General features: G+C 42.4%; 1 protein-coding gene across 1 annotated transcript in view; it reads left to right on the top strand.

Moving 5' to 3' along the window:
- Grk5 (G protein-coupled receptor kinase 5) overlaps positions 1-20,438 on the top strand; it is a 194,532-nt gene that overhangs the window by 115,851 nt on the left and 58,243 nt on the right. The window contains exon 3 of the mRNA XM_021152022.3: positions 16,052-16,164. Coding sequence (XP_021007681.1) covers positions 16,052-16,164 — 113 coding nt within the window. The remainder of the gene's footprint in view (positions 1-16,051; positions 16,165-20,438) is intronic.

Below are 20,438 nucleotides of genomic sequence, written 5' to 3'. Positions count from 1 at the left end.
GAGCCAGTGACTTAGGCTGTGCTGCCCGGGTGAGCACCAGTCACCAACCCTAGGGGGTCCTTGCTCAGTACAAAGCATAGGCACAGCCCAGCCTTTCAGAACCCAGGCTTATGAGGACTTGCCTGGGGAGCTTTCCAATGTGACAAAGTGATTTTTGAGAAGTTCTGAATTTACCTTTATTATTATATTTTCCTGAGCAAATCCCTTTTCAAATTAATTGCTTAGAAGGAAAACCAAGAAACATGGACAGTTCCAGTATGGAAATTTTCAGTGACAAACAGCCATAGTGGGTTACATTTCAAGACCAGTTAGAAACAAGGATTTTACCAAAATTGTGGTTTTGATCAGCCCAGTAACTTTTTTCCTTTTCCCAGGTATCACTCATTTTAAGTCACCTGGGAAGATTTCTTTTAGGTTTCCCATCAGGTAAATATCTGTTTCAGGGCTGCCAAAGGGAAGAAAGGAGCAGAATCCGGGAGCAGTGTGCCAGCTCTGAGGAAGCTGATGGGGTCTAGACAGTTATGAGATGTGGGAACTCTTAAAATGGGAAGAGGCAAAGAGAAGCATGTGTTTGGGGTTCTTCCTGAGTCTATTCAGTGTTTGTATAGCCGAGAAAGCTTTAATCTAAAATAAGTGGTATTTGGCAAGAAGTGGTACTGCATGCTGACAAATTGATTGTGCTCTTTTACTGAGATAAAAATGAAAATTCATGAGGCATTTTGTTTTCTTTGCCCTGATGATTAAAGTGTCTACTTGGCTCCATGCTGAGAAGGCCCTTGAAGATTTATATAAGACACCTGTATGGCATCCATCACAGGCTTCTGGGCTGACAGAGCAGCTCTGCCTTGTGGTGTTCAAAGTGTCAGGTATGAGGAAGGAGGCTAAAATGGCCTCCAGTGGGGTCCCTGAACCAGACTTGGGTGGGGTCCTTTAGTGAGGATTTTGGAATGAAAAAAAAAGATTTATTTATTTATTTGGGGGGCGGGGGGCTGGAGAGATGGCTCAGCTGTTAATAGCTCTGGCTGCTCTTCCAGAGAACTCAGGTTCAATTTCTAGCATATACATAAAAGAAAAAAAATCCTATTTTGTAAAATAAAGTTTTTTTTAATCTTATAAGTACAAGAATTTTGCCTTTATGCATACAGTGCACTATGTATATGCCTGGTCCCTGCAAAGATCAGAAGAAGCAGCTGAATCCCCTGGAGCTAGAGTGGTTGTAATCCTCCATTTGTGTGCTGGGAACCAAATCTATGTTCTCTGCAAGAGCAGCAAGTGCCCTTAAGTGCGGAGTGATCTCTCCAGACCCTTTGAATGTTTTTTTTTTTCCAAATTTTAAAATTACATTTTATTTATGGGTTGGATTTGTGTATGCCATTCTGCAAATGTGAGATTAGAGGGCAACATGCAGTAGTAAGTTCTATATGGATCCTGGGACTCAAGGTTGTTGGAATTGGTGGCATGTGTCTTTATACTCTGAATCATGTTGACAGCCTAGGGTCCTGAAGTTTTAGTAAAGGACTTACTCATCTGTTGCTCACATGGAAGGGACTTTGTTTCTTTTAACGCTGAACACATCCTGGCCTAGCATAGGGAGAAATTTGGAATTGCAATATTCACATGCAGCCATTCGCTAGCTATTGCTGCCTTGGGTTTTATGTAGCTCAGACTGGCCTCAAAAGCCTAGGCATGTAGCCAAAGACGACCTTTAACTTCTGATTTCCTATTCCTATTCCTCAAGTGTTAGAATTACAGATGTGTATCAACATACCTGTACATATGTTATTGTGAATCAAACCCAGGGCCTTGTTTGTATTAGACAAGTACCAACTCAGCTAGAACTTTAGCTCTTACTGTACCTGAAACTCACTATATAACCCAGATTGTCCTTGAACTCATAGAAATCTCCTGCCTCAAACCATATGAGTGTCTGGTCCTATATTATTAGGTCCTAATCTGTTCATTTACTGGACCAGCAAGAGTCATTTCTCATGGCTCTGTGTCTGGCTCTGTTCTAGGTTCCTGGATGTTTTAGAAGTGAAGCATTCTAGTCCTCTGCTTACTCTGAGGCAGACTAACCCTGTTTATATTCCTGTCCTGTTGGCTTAAAGTCTCTCCTTTGGGCACTTGGGACTTGAAGGAACACCAGATTTGTTTGGACAAGTTCTCAGGGCTTTTATTTTTAAATCATTCTTACTATTTGTATAATTTATTGGTGATTTCATAAGAATCTAGATTGTCCCAAACACTACAGGTAAAAGATAGTAAGACAGAGAGGACTCACAGCTTAACTAAGGAGGCAAGGCTGCTTCTTAGAACAGTAGCCAAAGGCATGGGACAAAATGTGAGTTGCACAATCCTGTATGGTACATGATTCAGAAGTGAAGATTCAGGAAGGTGAAGTCAGGTCCCACTTTCTGTGACAAGACTAGGAGGGCATCCCAACTCAATCTCTTAGCTGGACTGGCAAGTGCATGTAGATACCTATTTGACAGCTAGTCCTGGGCAGTCATGTTTTTCCAGACCTCATCTTCTGGAGGATGGCTGCTCTAGACTCATGGGGCAGAGGCAGTCTAGATCTAAATGGACCCACGGATATCTGGATTACTTAGTGTCTTACTTTTCCTGTTGCTATGATAATTATACCCTGACAAAAGCAACTTAAAGGAGAAAGGATTTATCTTGACATATAGTTGAGGGTACAAGTTATGATGGTGGGGAAGGCATGGCTTGCAAGAGCTTGAGGCAGCTGGTTACATTGCATCTGAAAAAAGGAAGTGGAGAAATGAAATGTTCCTACTCAGCTCACTTTCTCCTTTTAATTCAGTACTGGACCTCAACCCATAGAATAGTGCTGCCCACAGTGAATAGGTCTTCTCATCTCAATGTAGACAGTTCCACACAGACATGCTAAGAGCCTAACCTAATCCAGAGACTCCCTCACAGGTATACTCAGAGCTTTGTCTCCTAGGTGATTCTAGATCCTGTAGTTTGACACATTAACTATCATTCTTGGGTACCTCTTATTCCATATGAAGGTTGTCACCTGGTGGCATTGACATAATATCACCTACATTTTAGATTCAGGTCCTTGTCTGTTGTTACTGTGGATTTCAAGAATGCAGGCCAGATCTGTAGTCAGCAGAAACTGTGGTCAAACCCCAGCACTGCCTCTTGCTGGCTCCTTGACCTTATGCTGACTCTGATTAGGGCTTTATTTTCAAGCATCTGAAATACAGAGTGGTTATAGTACCTGTGGTGGTTTGGCCCAGGGGGTGGCACTATTAGGAGGTGTGGCCTTCTTGGAGTAGGTTTGGCTTTGTTGGAGAAAGTGTCACTGTGGGGATGGGCTTTGAGACCTTCTCCTAGCTGCTTGAAAGAGCCAGTCTTCTCTTAGCTGCCTTCTGGTCAAGATGTAAAACTCTTGGCTCCTCTAGTACCATGCCTGCCTGGACAGTACCATGATGATAATGGACTGAACCTCAAAACCAGTAAGCCAGCCCCAATTAGAGTTGCCTTGGTCATGGTATCTCTTTACAGCAATGAAAACCTTATCTAAGACAATATCTTCCCATAGACAACTGAAGGCTACATGAGACAGGTATGTGGTGTCTAGGATGGTATTTAACATACAGCAAAGTAGCTCTGTTTTTGTTACCTACTATTGCTTCAGTTTTATTTTATTATTATTATTTTATATACCTGGTAACAAAATAGGAAGGCCACTGTCTGACCTAAACCCTTCTCTTTCCTAAAAGTAGCTCTGACAAAAAATCTTTATCTAAATTCTGACATCAGAGACTGGAGAGGTGGCTTCATCAATACAAGCATGAGGATCTGAATTTAGATCTCCAGCACACATGCAGGAGGCTAGATGCATTAGTACATGTCCCTATTCCTGACACCAAGGAGACACTGAGGAGGCAGAACTTGATGGACCCCTGGAGCTTTCTGGTTGGCCAGTCTAGGTGAATTGGTGAGCTCCAGGTTCAATGAGAATGTATTAGAAAATACAGTGGACAGTAATTGAGGAAGAAACCCAGCATTGGCTTCTGGATTTCACACACATGCTCATTCACATGTATGTGTACTCTCACACATACATTACATACACACATGTACTTGTTTATGCACACACAGTCCCAACATCAACAGGTGACATCTCTAAGCAATATCTAAGTCTAGATCTCTGCTCCCCTGTACTAGATCCTGGTAAAACACCTTCTTCCTCTGATCTCTATCTGAAACAGACATTGGGTAAACTCTTATGCCTGTGAGCACACCTCTATTTCCCTCTTTAGCATTTACAACTCCTCATTAGACTAAAGCCAGGCTAATCACAGGTGGAAGGCTTGAAAGAAGGAGTTGATGTAGTTTGATATTTGCCAAACTATACCAAAGATCTGGGTTATAGTCCAACGGGTCAAACCCATGATGGCTTGGAGGAAGAAATAGAGGAGGGCCTTCCTGTATTTTTTTTCTCTGCATGCCAAGAATGAGAACTGAAGAGCAGATTGAGTTTCCTGCTAAGACTGGTGTCTTTGCACCAGGATGAGAAAGAGTCTTGGGTACTGATTGGTGAAATGCCTGCCATGAATACACAGGCTAAGACTGAATTTTTCATTGGGAATCATGTTGAAGGAAATCATGTTGAGGACTGAGAAATTGCTAACCTAGAGACATCAGGACTTTTGGGAGACTATTATTACTACACCTTCCCAGGAATTCACTTTTCAAGCTACATTTGGCTGCATAGCTGTTAGCCTTACTATACCCTGGCCAGTGGTCCAGGAAGAAGCAGGGACACCTGGTCAGGGTTGGGGATGCTGCAGCTCTGACTGGTACTGAGAGTCTAGCAAGTCACCTGGTCTTCCTTTATTGCTGTTGAATGGGAGGCATATTACTAACAATTAACTATCACCTAGTGCTTTTGGGTGACCCTCATTTCCAGTATATTGACCATAGAGGGATGTCCAGGGAATGGCCTGAGATTTGGAAGTAGCATTGTTGCTTCCACTAGTTTGCTGCTCCATAGCTCATTCTTTTTGTGCATACACCCATTCTGCTGCTTGGGCCAAGTGCTGCTGTAGGTACACAGTAGTGAGCCAGACCTTATTATGGAATTTAGTATTGGAACCACCTGGTAAACTTCCACAAAACATTCATTCTACCTCAGTGTTGATATAGTCTGTCTGGGAGTGGCCTGGATATTGACTCTCCTAAAATTTTACAGGTCTGAGAGAAAACAAACAAATAAACAACCAAATGAAAGAATGCCCGAGTTAAGGGATGGCATCCCTAGAATGGTTGCTGCAGGGCCCCAGCATGGAGAGCATCATCCACTCTAAGCCAGGCTGTCCTTGGTTGCTCTGTGGTAGGCCTGGACTTAGATCACTGGGGAGTTCTGCCTCAGCTTGGGAAGTAAAACAGAGTTCCGAGCACCACCCGTTTTTTACCCCCTGCACAAAACTGGATGACTGATGGTCACAGATCTTTGCTTTCCAGGCTCTTCATTTGTGAAAATTTCAACATTTGTGAAATTTAAAATTTGTGAAAGTTTATTAAAATAGAAGCGAGCATAGGATTTGCATTTATGTTTCCTACTTCCTCCCAGCATTCAGAAGAAGCAGCACTGATATTCCAGGTGACTTTTCTGCTGCAGGGTACCATGTCCTCTGAGTAGTGTGCAGAAGTGAGGTTTTCAGTCACTGAGATGCTTTGCAGATGAGATCAGTTCACGTCCAGTGCTTCCTCTCCTTTTGGAATTGGTAAGTTAGAGTCAGACCTGGAACTCAGCTCCTGACTCTGTCTCCAGCTCTTCTTAGGATTCTGGGTCCTTCTCCCCTAACTGGTCCTCCCATCTCCCTCACCCTACCCCTTAATTTATTAGTTATTCATTCCATTCCTACTGTGAGAAGATATCTAAGTTGTCTGCTTTTTGTACTTTAGGAATGAGAAGGAGGTCATTGCCTGACTGAGGTTAGGGTACTTTGTAGGGGCCATATCTCCACACTCTGACAATCTCAGCCTTAGCCCCTTCCTGGACTTCCAGATACCTTTCTGATGCACTTTGAGGGTCACCCAAAAGCACCCTGCCCCTGCAACCCATGGTACCTAAATCTTTCTTCAAAGCTACAGGCATGCACTCTTCTTTCCCTCCTACTGGCAACCTGGGCTCAAAAAAAAAAAAAAAAAACAAAACAAAAAAAACCCATTGGCTTTGACATGTGACTTCTGTAAGTGCCACCAACTGTGTAAAACCTGGGCTTTCTATTTATGATATTCCCAAGATATGTGACAAGCACAAGGCACTGGTAAAACTAGAGACCAGAATGAGGGGGAAAAGAGACACAGGAAGATGGCATTTGGTGAGGGTGTGTTTGTGTAATGTGCCATATGTCATTTTTATTCATATACAACATCATTCTTGAAGTAATCAGAACCAGCTCAGCTGTTGCTAACTAAATACCAAATGTTTCCCTTTTCCTGCTCCTTCCAGGGGGCAGACTGTGAGGAACTGCCCTTACTCAGGACGCTATCACTCCTCACTAACGTCACAGACTATTTTTCCTCCGAGCAAAAGCCAGACTGCTTTTTTCCAGCTTTGGCAGGAACATTTGAGAGAAAGTTGATTTCAAATCACCTTCTCTGTTTATTGTATCAGATCTGGAATGTGGCAGAATGGAGGCTTGTGGACTTTAATTCAGTCTCCACATGGGTTTCCTATATTGTCTTAGGGACCATGAAGAACTTGTTTCCTTGCCAATAACCTGGTGCTTCAGGGAAATACAGTTAAATAAAGTACAATGACATGGGTATCTATCTGGTGGAGAAATGGCAGCAGGAATCCTTTTTGGGGGCCTCCCCATCTCCACCCCCAGTTTACTATAACATGTGGTTTCATTTCAGAGGGCTCCGGTGTTAGCGTTTCCATTTCCTCAGGAAGCCACATTTCATTCTTGTTCTTATTCCTGAAATGGAACCTACATTTTCCTTGGCTCAAGTTCAAGGAGTGCCTGGGGCAACAATGAAAACAGTCCTAAGCAGGTTTCAGTCATGGTCACCCCTCCCTACACTGCCACCCATGGATGTTCCATGTTTGCTATAGAAGGATTGTGGCCAAGACTCCAAAAGCCCCAGGGGGTGGGGTAGGTATTGGGTGGTCAATGTTGAACTCAGGTATTGTGAATATCAGAGGGGAGCTCTGGTGTCCTCTATGTCTGTGTTCTGGCCTTCTGTTGGGGAGATCTGCTTGCCCACTAAGTGCCCACATACCACAGAGTCTTAATTAAGAAAGTATGTTCCCATTTCATGTAACTGGAAAAGAATGAAAACAATGACAACATTTATTTACCTTCACTATCAATATCATTACTGTTTTCTGAGTCTTAAAGGAATTAGGTTCTTAACCGCAGGCATGAGCTATTGAGAGACATGTGGCTTCATTCAGAGCGAGGGTCTCCATGCAAGGCAAAGCTGGTAATAGATCCAGGCCCTCCCAGAGCTTGAATCCAGTGGCTCAAGGACAGAAAAGCAACTCAGCTTGAGAGCCTGTTGTCAGGGTGTCGAGCCTTTTTTCATTGGTTCTATTTACTTACCTTTCAGAGACTTCAATGCAATAAAAGCCTTCATTTCTATCTTCTGTCATCCTGGCTGCTATTCACACAAGACAGACCATATGCTGGGACTGGGTGGGGTGCTCTTATGTGTTAGTGTCAGCAGTTCATGGGGCAGCTGAGCCTCTGGAAAGGGATTTACCCAAGACAAACTCATTACCCAGAGCCACTTGCTGACTGTTAGCATCATTTCTGTGGGTAGTTGGGTAATCCTGTTATATAGAGGGGATATCTCAGGCACTGTGGTCTCTATACACTGCTATAAATTGTAACCACCTGCTGTGAAAGACAGCCATGATAATAGACTTGGCAAAATCCACACCCAGCTGAGGATATCCATACGCTGAGCCGAAGGATACAGGTAGGACTCAGATCCCAACATCATGAACTCTGTAGGAGTTCTTGCCCAGTCATGCAGCCCCGTCTGCTTCTGGGATGCAAGAACGGTGGGATGTTTGGATATTTCCAAGATGGTGTACTAGTCATCAGTGAAAACATACTTTCTAGAATCTCTGTGCAGATCCAGCTTTGAGTGGAAGGGGAAGCAGTGCTTAATTGTGCATAGGCTTTCATTTTCAGTCTTCCAAATACTGTTCAGGGCTGAAAGGTTTATTAGTTAGCCTATTTTTGTTGTAATAAACTGGAATTTAAAACAAATGAGCTTAAGGGTAAAAGGGAATCTGTTGGTTCATGTAACAAACAAACAAACACAAAAAAAAACAGGAATAAAACCTATGGCTTTGGATATGGCTGGATATAGACATTGGTTGTTATATGGGACACTGCTTGCTCAGCTTGCTGTAACTGCACCTTCATTCTTTGTTGTTGTTTCATTTTATAACTACAAACTAGGCACCAGCAGCTTTGGGTTAATGTATTGCTAAGCCCTTAAGATTGCCAGAGAAGAAGCTCTAATATGGTGGTGAACACCTTTAATCCTAGCACTCAGGAGGTAGAGGCAGGTGGGATCTCTGAGTTGGAGGCCAGTCTGATCTACAGAGTAAGGTCCGGGACAGCCAGGGCAACACAGAGAAATCATGTCTCAACAAATAAGCAAACAAACAAAAAATCAAACCAGATAGATATTTCTGAAAAAGACCAAATGGTTCCTTTCAGAAGCACAGATAATTCTGCTGCTTCTGATCTTGGTAACTGTAGACATGCTTTGTTCCTCACAGCCAGTTCATTCTAGGCAGTCAGGTATGAACAGGTTTGCTAGTGGTGTGAGTTTATATATGTGTGTCCATCTGTGATGGGCTAGAAATTTAGGAAGGTCCCCTTAGAAGAGTAAACTGGGACAGTATGTTCAAACACAGATCTGGACCCCACCTGGAAATTTTAGATCCAGTTCATCTGAAGGAGCCTGGGGAACTCTAGTTCCTGGATGATGCAGACATGTCCCTGCTTGGAGCCCTCGAGTGAGTCCATAGTTAGGACTTTCTCATTTTATGGCTGAAGAAGCAAACTTATGTCAGGAGCCATTTAGGAAAGGCTAAAGTCATACAAGTATCATTCTGGAGATGAAACATCATATTGCATGGTCTGCATAATTTTGAATTACAAGGCTTTCAGAATCCTCATCTCAAGATTGATTCTTGCAACTGATATGCCTTTCCTGTCATTATTAAATTAATATAAAAATTTGTAGGCACTAGCCCACCCTATTGCACATTTTTTGTAGATCAACGAAGATGTACTGTAGTGTAGTAATGCTATGTAGACAAATAGATGAGTTCTTTCTTTCTTTTTTAAAGTAGGGAAATCTGTTTTATTTCTTAGCCTCTTCTTTTGGTTCTGCCCCCTCCATTGTTTAAACAATCATCACCACACAAAGGAACCCCTCAGCTCCTCTCCCAGCACACTATCCTGTGGTAGGGAATCCTTCCCAGGTGCTAAGGCAGCAGCTGCACTGGCACCTAAGGCAGTACTGATGATGGATGCATTTTTTTCTCTGTGGCTTCTGCCCCCTGCTTCTTGTTCCCACATTGAAATCAATAGAAGATTTCTTAATTCCTAATAATGATAGTATAAATTTACTAAATTTATACAAGTAATTTTGAGCCCCCTAAGTATGAAGGCTGCAATTAGGGCTCTATAAACTTTCATATGTCAAGTGTTAATTGCAGTAAGGTAGAAAGCAGGGTTGAAACAGATTTTTGATCAGGAAAAACATTCCTTTTAGGCTGAATGTGAAGCTATTGATAACTTAAGGTCCTCAACTGGGAATGAAGCATTTATTGTATGTGCAAGGACAAAAGATAAAATATTGACTAGATTTATCTATACAAAACTTCAATACTAATGAGACACTAAGCAGATAATTTGCCTCTTGACAAAATTGTGCTAACTTAGACATAAGAATTATTGTTTCAAACTCTTAATGAACCTGTGGAGCTAGTGGCAGATAATGAATGTTTAGCTAGATAAATAGTCTTAATGGAAACACATGTAAACATTTCTGTTGGAACTTCATATTCAATTTATGATTTGAATTTATGTTTGAACTTGCTGTGAACTTTTGAAAAAAGAGGCTTGGAATACCATGTGATCATGTATCCTAAAAAAGTACAAGAACTAGGAACAATGACAATAAGAGCAGAAGCAGAAGAGAATCAGAATAGGAGCAGAGCAAAGACAGACAGAGCGGGCAGGCTTCTTCTTACCACGAGACAGATTTTTTTTCTTGACAGCAAGTTTCTTCTTACTAACAAGGATAGGGTTTTTTGGTGTTTGTTTTTTTTTAAGCTCTACCAAAAGGTAGCTTTTTTTCTTTCTCTAAGAAATAAAAGTTGGAACTTATTTTTCATCCAGAATGAGTAAGTTCTTTCTTTGCTGTTGCTTGCACAGTGAAACTTGCTTGTGTGGGCTTTTGTTCCATCTACCATATATCACACACACACACACACACACACACACACACACACACATATGCATTTGCAAGTATAGGTGTGTATGTAACTATGCATGAATATTTGTGGTGTAGATGAGACAGGTGGTTGGGCCTGACATGTCTGTGTACATATATAAATGTGTGTGTTTTTGTGCATATTGCCTGTGTAAAAGTTTTTTTTTCTGTGAGCATGACTTTCTTTTCCTGATTCACAAAGATTTAATTGCTTCAGGCCTCCCTCTCACCTGGCTAGTGAGAGGTGAGTCTCCTGGGCAATAGAGAAAGGAACTCTAACAATTAATTGTTAGTTAATACTCTTCTGCTGCCAGCAGGAGTTAGTGACCAAAATGTATATCTGTCTCTGTATGTATGAATGTACACTTAAGAGTTAGAAGAGTTCAGAGTTTCTTGCTGGGCATTCTTGCTAGCCCCAGATATTTAAGTTTTGTTCTGTCTAAAGTATTGACCCTGTAAATTTGCCTGTTGCTGTACTGGGCCGTCTGGCATCAGCATGATCCCAATCTCCAATGCTTCCCACCAGCCACTGCCTTCCAGAGGAGGGGGGGGGGAGAGGGGAGAGGGAAGAGAGGGAGAGAGGGAGAGAGGGAGGGAGAGAGAGAGAGAGAGAAAGAGAGAGATATCTGAGAACATGTGCCATCCTTTGGTTATCTTTATTGAAATGTTACTGCTTGAGTGCAGTGTAGTCATCAATTTCAAGTGTATAATTAAATGACTTTTTATAAACATGTACAGCTGTGCAATCACCAGAGTCATAGCATAGGACATTTTCATCATACTCGACTTCCTTCATGTGCCTCTGTCATGAATTCCCTGATCTCCCACTATTGTTCTGATTTTGGTCACTGTGGAATTTGATTTTTTTGAGTTTGAGACTTTTGGGATCAACTGTGCATGTAGCTTTTCCTTCCAGATCTTGGACCTACACAATGCTGCTTGGGTTTATCCATGCTGTGTTTGCTCTTGATGTCTGTTTGTTTGGCTTGAGTGTTAAGTGGTATTTGATTGCAGAATGTGACATCTCATGGTTTTTCATGTGTATATTGATATATATGTCCAGGGGTCACTGGACTCTGGAAAGGGACTGGGTTCCACCTGGAATGGATTTGACTTTTCTGACTCAGGTCTGCTTTCCTTTTCTATTGGTCATATGTTCAGGTGACAGAGGAATCAGGTCAGCATCACATTACATTGCAAAGGGGATGGAGGCGAAAATAGAGATTAGCATGTGATCAAATGGTGGTGCTCCACCTGCTTTATAAATAAAATTTTATGAGATTCAGAATTCTCATAGACAATTCATACAGTATCAGGGGGACTTTTCATTACAACTGCGTTGTTGAATAACTATGACCCAAATCATACAGCCTTCAAAAGCTAAGATATTTACTACTAGTCTTCACAAAATTTTACCAACCTTTGCCTTAGATTCAGGGAGGAATACACCAGACCAGGCATTGTCACCAGGAGTAGACAAAAGCAGAGCTTTGGAATCCTGGGTAAAAGTGAGCTTTTAGTATTGGACTTGGAATCTTGAGACCACTATCTTGAGACCACTAATCATTTGTGAAACTGGCAGTCAAGGAGGGCTCCAGTCTGTGAAGGGACTCAGCAGCTGATCATTCCGATGCCTTGATTTTATAGATGAGGAACTGAGGCCTAGAAAGGCCTAGAAACTCAAGCCCATGATTTCATGGAGTGATGACAGGTGAGACTGCTTCTAGCCAGTACTTTGGTGTCTTGGACTTGTAAGAGGCCCAGATCAGGCACCTGAATATTGCTAAAGCAAAGATCTGAGGACATTGCATTTGGTCCTGTTATGCCTTCAGTTCGTTGACATGTTGGCAAATATCAGCCTGACCTGGGAAGATAGGGAAAGAAGAGGCTTGCTGTACTGTGTGTTTGAACATAGGTATTGAGACCCTTACTTATCACCAGGTAAATTCCTCCTGCCACTTAACAAACGTTGCTGACACTTGTTCCTTTGTACCTTGGCCCCTATCCCCAAACACCTTGTACTTTCTTTACTTAAAAGTACATTCCTCTGTCTACTCTGTGACACCCCATAGTGGTTACATACTCTATCCTGAATTCAAGAAGTGATCTTTAAAATTACAAGAACTTTCTAGTACCAAGAAGCAAGACTCCTTAGAAGAGAGTTTAATGGGTGAATAAATGAAGCAAAATAACAAAGTCAGAATGCTTGGGTCATGGACCATGACCCAAGGCAAGGATTCAGGTTTTATAAGAGTTGGGGTGTGCGTGTGTGTGTGTGTTTTGCATATGCAGTGTGCATGTTCCTGGTATGTACAGCTTTACAGATTGTCTTCTGCCCTCTTGACACTTCCCAGGAAACATTGAAAACCTGATTGTGAGCATAGTCAGCACTGCTGCAAGATCAAAGAGGGTATACCCCCAGGCCACTCTGCATAGTTCCTCCTCATGTCTCCAGCTTCATTATCATTAGACTTTGCAGGGACTATCTGCCCTTCACATTAGTCTTGCCACACTGGGAACTTTGCTTTGCACTTCCTCCTGTCACCTTGACCATTCCCATGTCCATATTCTTCCTACTATGGCTGAATCTGTTCCTAAAGGAATCTGAGTTCCATTTACTTTTGTGGATAAGAATAGCAGAACCCTATTGGAGGCTAAGAACAAAACCTGGAAAGACAATTCCTGGTTCCTTTGACCTTTACTGGTCAGCTAGTAAGTTGCTTTCTTGTTTGAGATCTTCTGTAGGGTTTGGAGAAACAGTGAAGGTGTATTTGAGGCTGTGCGTGTGTGTTTGTGTATGTGTGTGTTTCTGACAACTTATGTCAGAATCACATGATGTTTACTGTGCCTGTGTTTATATCAGCCTTGTTTCCACACTGACAGGAAACACCATATGTGGAGGAAGAAATTCTGTCAGATGAACTCTTAGTCACAATATGGTACATGAAATCTCATAATTGCTTTTGGAAACAGGGGGTTACCTTGCTCAAATCAAAGAAGAGGTATTGTGCCCTTTCCCATAATTGAGTAACACTGAAGTTTGATACATGGTAATTTGCTCTGTTTCCAGAATTTTATAGGGAAAGCTCCTTGATTGGGGAAAGGTACAGAGGTTTGGTTTTCTTCCCCAGGGTGTGTTGGAGGCAGGGTGGGGAGTGCTGAGTAGGAGTCAGTGAGCACTAGGCTGTGTACTGAGCCTTGTGCTTACAGGTACAGACTACTGACCTGCCATGAACCACAGTGCCCATGATTCTTCCTGTGGCTGACAATCACTCTCCTCTAGCATGCCATTTCATAACTATCACTTAGATCTTGTCTGCTCATCCACATGCACCATGTTGTTTCTTCTACCTGGGTAGTGCCCTTCTCTGCCTCCTCAGAACCTGGCACACAGTGAGACTAAATGCTTGATGGAGTGGCTATGTGTGAACTGTCTGTGCCTGGAGATTTGAAGCCTGTGCCTACATTGAAGGGTAGCGTTAAGTCAAGAGTTCGGCACTGGTCTAGACTGAAGCAAGCAGCTAGGGAGGGGCCACATAGAGGATGACTTGGCATGGGGCTCATTCATGTTGATCAAAGTATCTGCTTTACAGAAAGCCACATTTGTGAGTGACTTCTGTATATATTTGTAACCCATGAGTTCCTATCAAAATAGCCCCTGCTTTTGAGCCATTTGCTCATGAAAAGAGCAATGTATGTATACTCTTTGTAGTTAATGCCAGATATGAATGCCCAGGCTTTACCTGTCTGGAAGGAAAAAAAAAAATCTCATCAGTCTTAAGTCCTCAGCACGCTGGAAATCAGCAAGCCTCTTTCCAGGAAGTTTTAGAAGCAGTTCCAGGGTTAATATCACATGCTTTAACTGTAGTGGCTAGGTCTGGGAAATGAACCACTCTCTGAACTTATGGAGGAAACAGGCCTCCAATTTGGCTGTTATTGTGTCAAGTACCTATGCTTAACCTTATCATTGTGTTGAGGAGAATGAAGGTTATGATTAGATGGGACTGAGTCATTTACCCATTCTTTTTTGGTTTTATGAGAAAGGGTTTCTCTGTGTAGCCCTGGCTCCCCTAGAACTCTCTCTGTGTAGACCAGCCTGGCCTCCAACTCACAGATATCCGTACCCTGCCTCTTGAGTGCTGTGATTAGATGTGCATCACCACTGTTGGCTGCATTTGCCCATTTTTGAATCTGTCATTATGGCTAGAAGACAGGAGACTCTGATTTGCTAAGGCTGAGTCACAAACCATCTTCAGAACTTGGGAGGTACCAGCACTCCAGAACCAGAAGGTTTGGTGGGGATTTGTTCAGAGGTTTTGGGAGAGAATATTTGGGAGAGAATATTTTGGGAGAGATGAAATAGATTAAAAGAATTTACATCCAGGCTAATAACAGTCCCCCTTGACCCCGCTAGTAGATAGTTGTCCCTGCTCCCTAACTGCTAAGGACTAAGCTCTTCTTTTCTACCAAGTTGTTTCCAAGCTTTGTCAGTTTGAGGGGTATCTGCTGATTGGAGGGCCAAAATGCCCAGTGTTGGGGAGCATCTGGGACAGCATGCTTCAATCGATGCCTCAAGCATCCTCTGACCAGTGAAAGCTCAAAGATTCTGTAGTGTCATTGCAAGGAAAGAATCCTGGTCCCAGCCCCAAATATGAATCTTGTTTTTCATAGGAGGGAAAACAAAGAGGGTCCAAAAGAGGGTACAGTGTGCCCATTGAACTAACAAAACATCCAGTGCTAGCACTTTAGCTCCTGGGGGTGGGCTGGGTGGATCACCTTGTTTCTTCTTCAGAACCCTCTTGGTGACTTAGTGGCTAAAGGATAGTCATTTTTTGCTTTTGTGCATATTCATCTGGGAAATGTATGATTTTCATTAGAAGCATCCAAAGAGTGGGCTTTGCTCCAACTGGGTAAAACTGGGAGAAAAAAAGCAATAAACAACAACAACAACCAGTACAAAACTCTATCCAGTAGGATGGTTTGAATTATAAGTAATTTAGGATTTTTTTTAAATTGCCCTAAACAGAGGGAATGTCTTCCTTTAAATCAGTTTTTCAGGTGTGGTGTGGGCTACAGGCATGATTTGATCTAGGTATCTGGATATTACAAGGGACCAACTCTGCTGTTTTCTCAGTTATGACGCCCTGGTTCAGCCTCCTTCTCATAGGATCTTTTCACACAAGGTCAAGGACACCATTGTAGGCACCGGCCTTCAGAACAAGAAAATGTACTGGTTGGCTTGGCTTAGGCCATGAGCCTGAAACCTTTATTCAGTCACCAGAATCAGGCTCTGTTTCACGTTGTTTGGTCAGATAGGAAGTAGAGCCATAATTTCCAGAACCACCAGTATGTTCATATAGAAATGATAGTACTGCAAAACAGAGCCAGGTGTGGCCTGGCACCATTCTAGACTTCTCTCTCTGGGTCTGCAGACCCTAGAAGATAATGACATCAGTTCTCTATTATCTTGTTCCATCTATCTACCCAGAATTCTGGACCTAATTCATCACACGTTTCTTGTCTTTTTCTCCAGACAGAGATTACTACAGTCTATGTGACAAGCAACCAATTGGGAGACTGCTTTTTCGACAGTTCTGTGAAACCAGGCCTGGGCTGGAGTGCTACATTCAGTTCCTGGACTTAGTGGTAAGTCCCTGTCAAGTGGCCCTTGGGTCTTCTGTGTTCGGCAAGTTTCATTTCGTTTCGTTTTTCTTTTCTTTTCTTTTCTCTTTTTTCTTTTCTTTTCTTTTCTTTTCTTTTCTTTTCTTTTCTTTTCTTTTCTTTTCTTTTCTTTTCTTTTCTTTCTTTCTTTCTTTCTTTCTTTCTTTCTTTCTTTCTTTCTTTCTTTTTTTGTCAAGAGGAAATAAAGATAGGCCTGATGGTTTTGAAATGTGAAGAATCTAAACTCTTGTTCTTTGGGAAACTGGGGAAGTTTGTAATGTTGAGATAGCTCTTTCGTGCTGTTGCTCTTCCTCCAGCTGAAATGCTTCAGGTAAAATACATGGCTAGTATTTTTGTTTGCTGGTTTACTGTCTATTTCCCTTGGGAATGAAAACTTTTTGCTTTTGAGCTTCATGTTCACCCCATCCAGCAGAGATCCCTGAACACAGAAGTAACATCAGTAAACTCCTGTTCAGTGAGTGCCCATTGGCTGTTTCAAGACAGTTAGGTGGCAATGTCTTATGTTCTCAGGACTTCCTTCAGCTGTGTTGTCTCTCATTTGTTTAACAAATGAATGAGTTTTTAGGAAGATTACTAAAATACACTCAGGAGTCCCTTAGCCTTTGATCAGGATAGCCATAGCCCCTCAGGCTCATGGCATGGTCCACTACCTTTTGGATTTCTACCTGGGGTTGGAGATTAAGAAGGGCTGGGGGTGGGGGTGGGGGCAGGGAAAACAGTAGGATCATCTGGGGTCTCTTCTCAAAGGTAGACTCAAGATACTATTGTTTTGTAGACTCATGTGGCCTCTGTTTAGGGTGCTTTCCTACGTTTATGTTTCTTCAGAGTTTCCATGTGGTCTCTAAACCCAATAAGCAAAGTGTACTGGAGTAGAGATCTCCACTAAAGTTCCGCCATCAGGTCAACATACCCAACACATGCAGCTGCTTTTTCCAGGTCCCCCAAATTGCAGCCCTCAAGAATGTTCCCTGCTTACCAGTTACTAGAAGTTGAAGTCTTTGCAGTGTCCCCAACCCTTCCCTCTTCCTCATTCTTCTGCCATGTTCAGAGACCATGTGCTCAGCTCCTTGACCTCTTGAGTCCTTTCATCAGCTGTGGCCTCTGCCTCAGTCATGGTCCTAACACAGGCCTTGGCATCTTTTACTCAAAAGATCAAGCTAGTTCTCAACCATGACTAAGGATTAAAATCACCTGGGAACCGTAAAAAACTACCAGCACCCTAGCCAAAACCCAAACTAATGAGTTTGAACCTCTGAGAGTGGGGTTTGGTGTTTATTATTATGGAAAGTTTCAGATTATTAGCAGTGAAAGTCAGCCGAATAATATAATGAGCCCCCCACCATGTGCTTTTCACCTCACTTCAGCAGCCTTCAGCCCAGATTTTCACCTTCTCCTCTGCAGTGTCTTATAGCAAATATCAGCTATCAGAGTTGTTGCATCTGTGAAATTTCAGTATGTATATCTAAAGAGTAAGGGATCTTTAAAATAAAACAAAACAAAGAATAAGTGTTTATGCCTTAGTATGTGAAGAGACACCATGACTATGGCAATTTTTTATAAGAGAAAGGATTTAACTGGGAGCTTGGTGGGTTGGGAAGCATGGCAGCTTGCAGGCAGGTGCTGGAGCAGTAGTTGAGAGCTAAATTCTGATCTGTAGGCAGGGAGAGAGAGAGAGGGAGAGAGAGAGAGAGAGAGAGAGAGAGAGAGAGAGAGAGAGAGAGAGAAACAGAGACAGACAGACTGACTCTGGCCTTGGCATGGGCTTTTGAAACCTCAGAGCCCACCTCCATGACACTCCAACAAGGCCATGCCTTCTAGTCCCACTCCCTGATGACTAAACATTCAAAGATATGCGCCTGTGGGGGGCATTTTTATTCAAGCCACAACAGCTTAGGATGTGGTTCAGTGGTAGAGCTCTGGCCTAGTACATACAAAAAAGACCTGGGTTCCATACCCAGCAAAGCATTAAAAAAAAAAAACCCACACATACAAGAAATAAAAAAGAGAGAGGGAAAAATACACTACAATATTTGTTGTGTTTTGGGATATGTGTATATATATGCATATGGAGACCAGAAGTCAACTTTAGGTGTTGTTCCTCAGGAGTTGTCCACCTTTGCTTTTGAGACAGTCTTTCACTGAATGGGGAACTCACCAAATAGGCTAGGCTTGTTATTACAGCTAAAGCATTCTTTATCAGTAAATATCAGTGTAAATTTTTGATTCTCTTGTACACTTTATGAGTTTGTGTTTTGCTGTCTATGGAACTGGCCTGTTTGTACCATTTGGTCTTTATGACTCCTGGCTGTGCTATCACCACCTTCTGTAATAGATATGTTGTTCCTCTAGACTAGAGAAAGTACTGCTGCAGCACCTGCCTAAGTTGCCTGTATGCTTACTTGTGAGGGTCCTCAGTCTTTCTTGTAAACTGTTAAATGAATTTCAGAATCTGAACATTTCCTCTGTGTGTGTGTGTGTGTGTGTGTGTGTGTGTGTATGTTTGTTTGTTCCTGATTTTATCAGAATAGCTTTATGTTCCTCAAACAGAGTGTCTAGGATATCTGGTCATCTTTCTTTTTGAGAAATTATTCAACACCTACATCTGTTGAAGAGTGAGGGTTTACAACCTGGCAACATTCTAATTCTACTGTTTTCATGCTAACTGAAGCACTTTCATTCACTTCAGCTATGGCTGCTCTACAGTGAAGTTCTAATAGGAAATGACTGATGAAAAATTTCCCTATATTTATGTTTTGAGATACCCAGTTGGGGGTTGGGATATAGCTTAGTTAGTAAAAATGTTTGCCCCACAGCCACTCACATTTAAAAAAAAAAAAAAAAAAAAGGATGGACATGGTCCAGTCACAGTACCAGAGAGGCAGAGAGGATGCATCCCTGGGGCTCACTGGCCAGTTAGCCTAGCCTATTTGCTGAGTTCCACATTCAGTAAAAGACTGTCTCAAAAACAAAAGTGGACAACTCCCAAGGAACAACACCTAAAGTTGACTTCTGGCCTCCAGATGCATATATATACACATATACTTATCCCAAAACAACAAATCAAGAGCCCCAAGTTGTCTCCCTCACATCACGTGGCAATGCATGAGAATTTTGAACTCATGGCTTTAAGTGTATTGTATGATTACCAATGCACTGAAGTTCTTGTCCTTTTTTCTTCCTGGAGTCACTGTTGGCCAGTGGAACCCCACTCTGTTAGGCCTCTGAGTACTTATGGAACCCAGAACTCACTAGCAGCAACTTGCTGTCTACAGTGACTGTGTTCTGGGCTTATCTTGTACTACACCAAGGAACCTGGTTCCTTTGCCTGGAATTTGGCACTTGGGAACCACAGTATGGCAATAGGAGTGCTCATTGTTACCAGATAAGCCATCATTCCTAGCAGGTAATAGTGTTTTTCACATCTCCGAGGACTTTACTGTGTATTTGGGGTTGGGAAGTATTGATATCAGGATAGTGCCCAGGTTCTGAGGCTCACTTACCAGATTAAATACCAGCAAGACCGCTCCTTCCTCTTTAATTCCCAGCCTTAACCAGAGAATTTTTTTTTCCACTTTTGGCTCTGCCCAAGCACTTGCTTGTTCAAGCTCTGACATGCTAGGATAAGTTAAGTCCCTTGGTCCTAACTATTTGAGCCCTCTCTTCCTAAGATGTCTCTTTATGGTCTCATTTCTCTGCAGGTGCCTATGCCTACTGGTTCTCTTGGCCCTGTTCACAGAGCCTTCCCCACATCACTTCCCTTCTCCCTTAAGTCCTTGTTTCCTGTGTACACTTACATCATTTTTACACTGTACTGGATGGTTACTGATGGAAATTGTTGGGTCCAGAGATGGGCTGCCAGAATGGTAGTTTTTGTGAGACTGTGGGAAGGTGTTAATTTCTGTGTTTGAGGGACTCCCCTTTTCTAAGATCTTTGGTTATGGCCATCAAACCTGAGTACTACTGGTCAAGCACACACCAGATCCATCTGTGCATACACACCTACTGTACCACTAGACTGTGTTTTAGAGAATCCACACTTTGCCCTCAGTTTCCTTTCTTCAGGGATCCAGAATACTGTGACACATAGCAAAAGTTTCACTTGAGCCAGGATGAGAAGCCCCAGAATCAAGCTCCTCACTAGTCTTTAGCCTATCATTCATGTAACACAAGTACTCTTTGATAGAGTTCTAGACATTTGGGATAAAGTGATAGAGTAGTGTAAGAACTCTGAACTTGTG

The sequence above is a fragment of the Mus caroli genome, unplaced genomic scaffold (assembly GCF_978045245.1).
Source record: "Mus caroli unplaced genomic scaffold, Mus_caroli_1 scaffold_20, whole genome shotgun sequence".
In the NCBI taxonomy this organism is placed as follows: Eukaryota; Metazoa; Chordata; class Mammalia; order Rodentia; family Muridae; genus Mus; species Mus caroli.
This window is presented reverse-complemented; position numbering and strand designations above follow the sequence as displayed.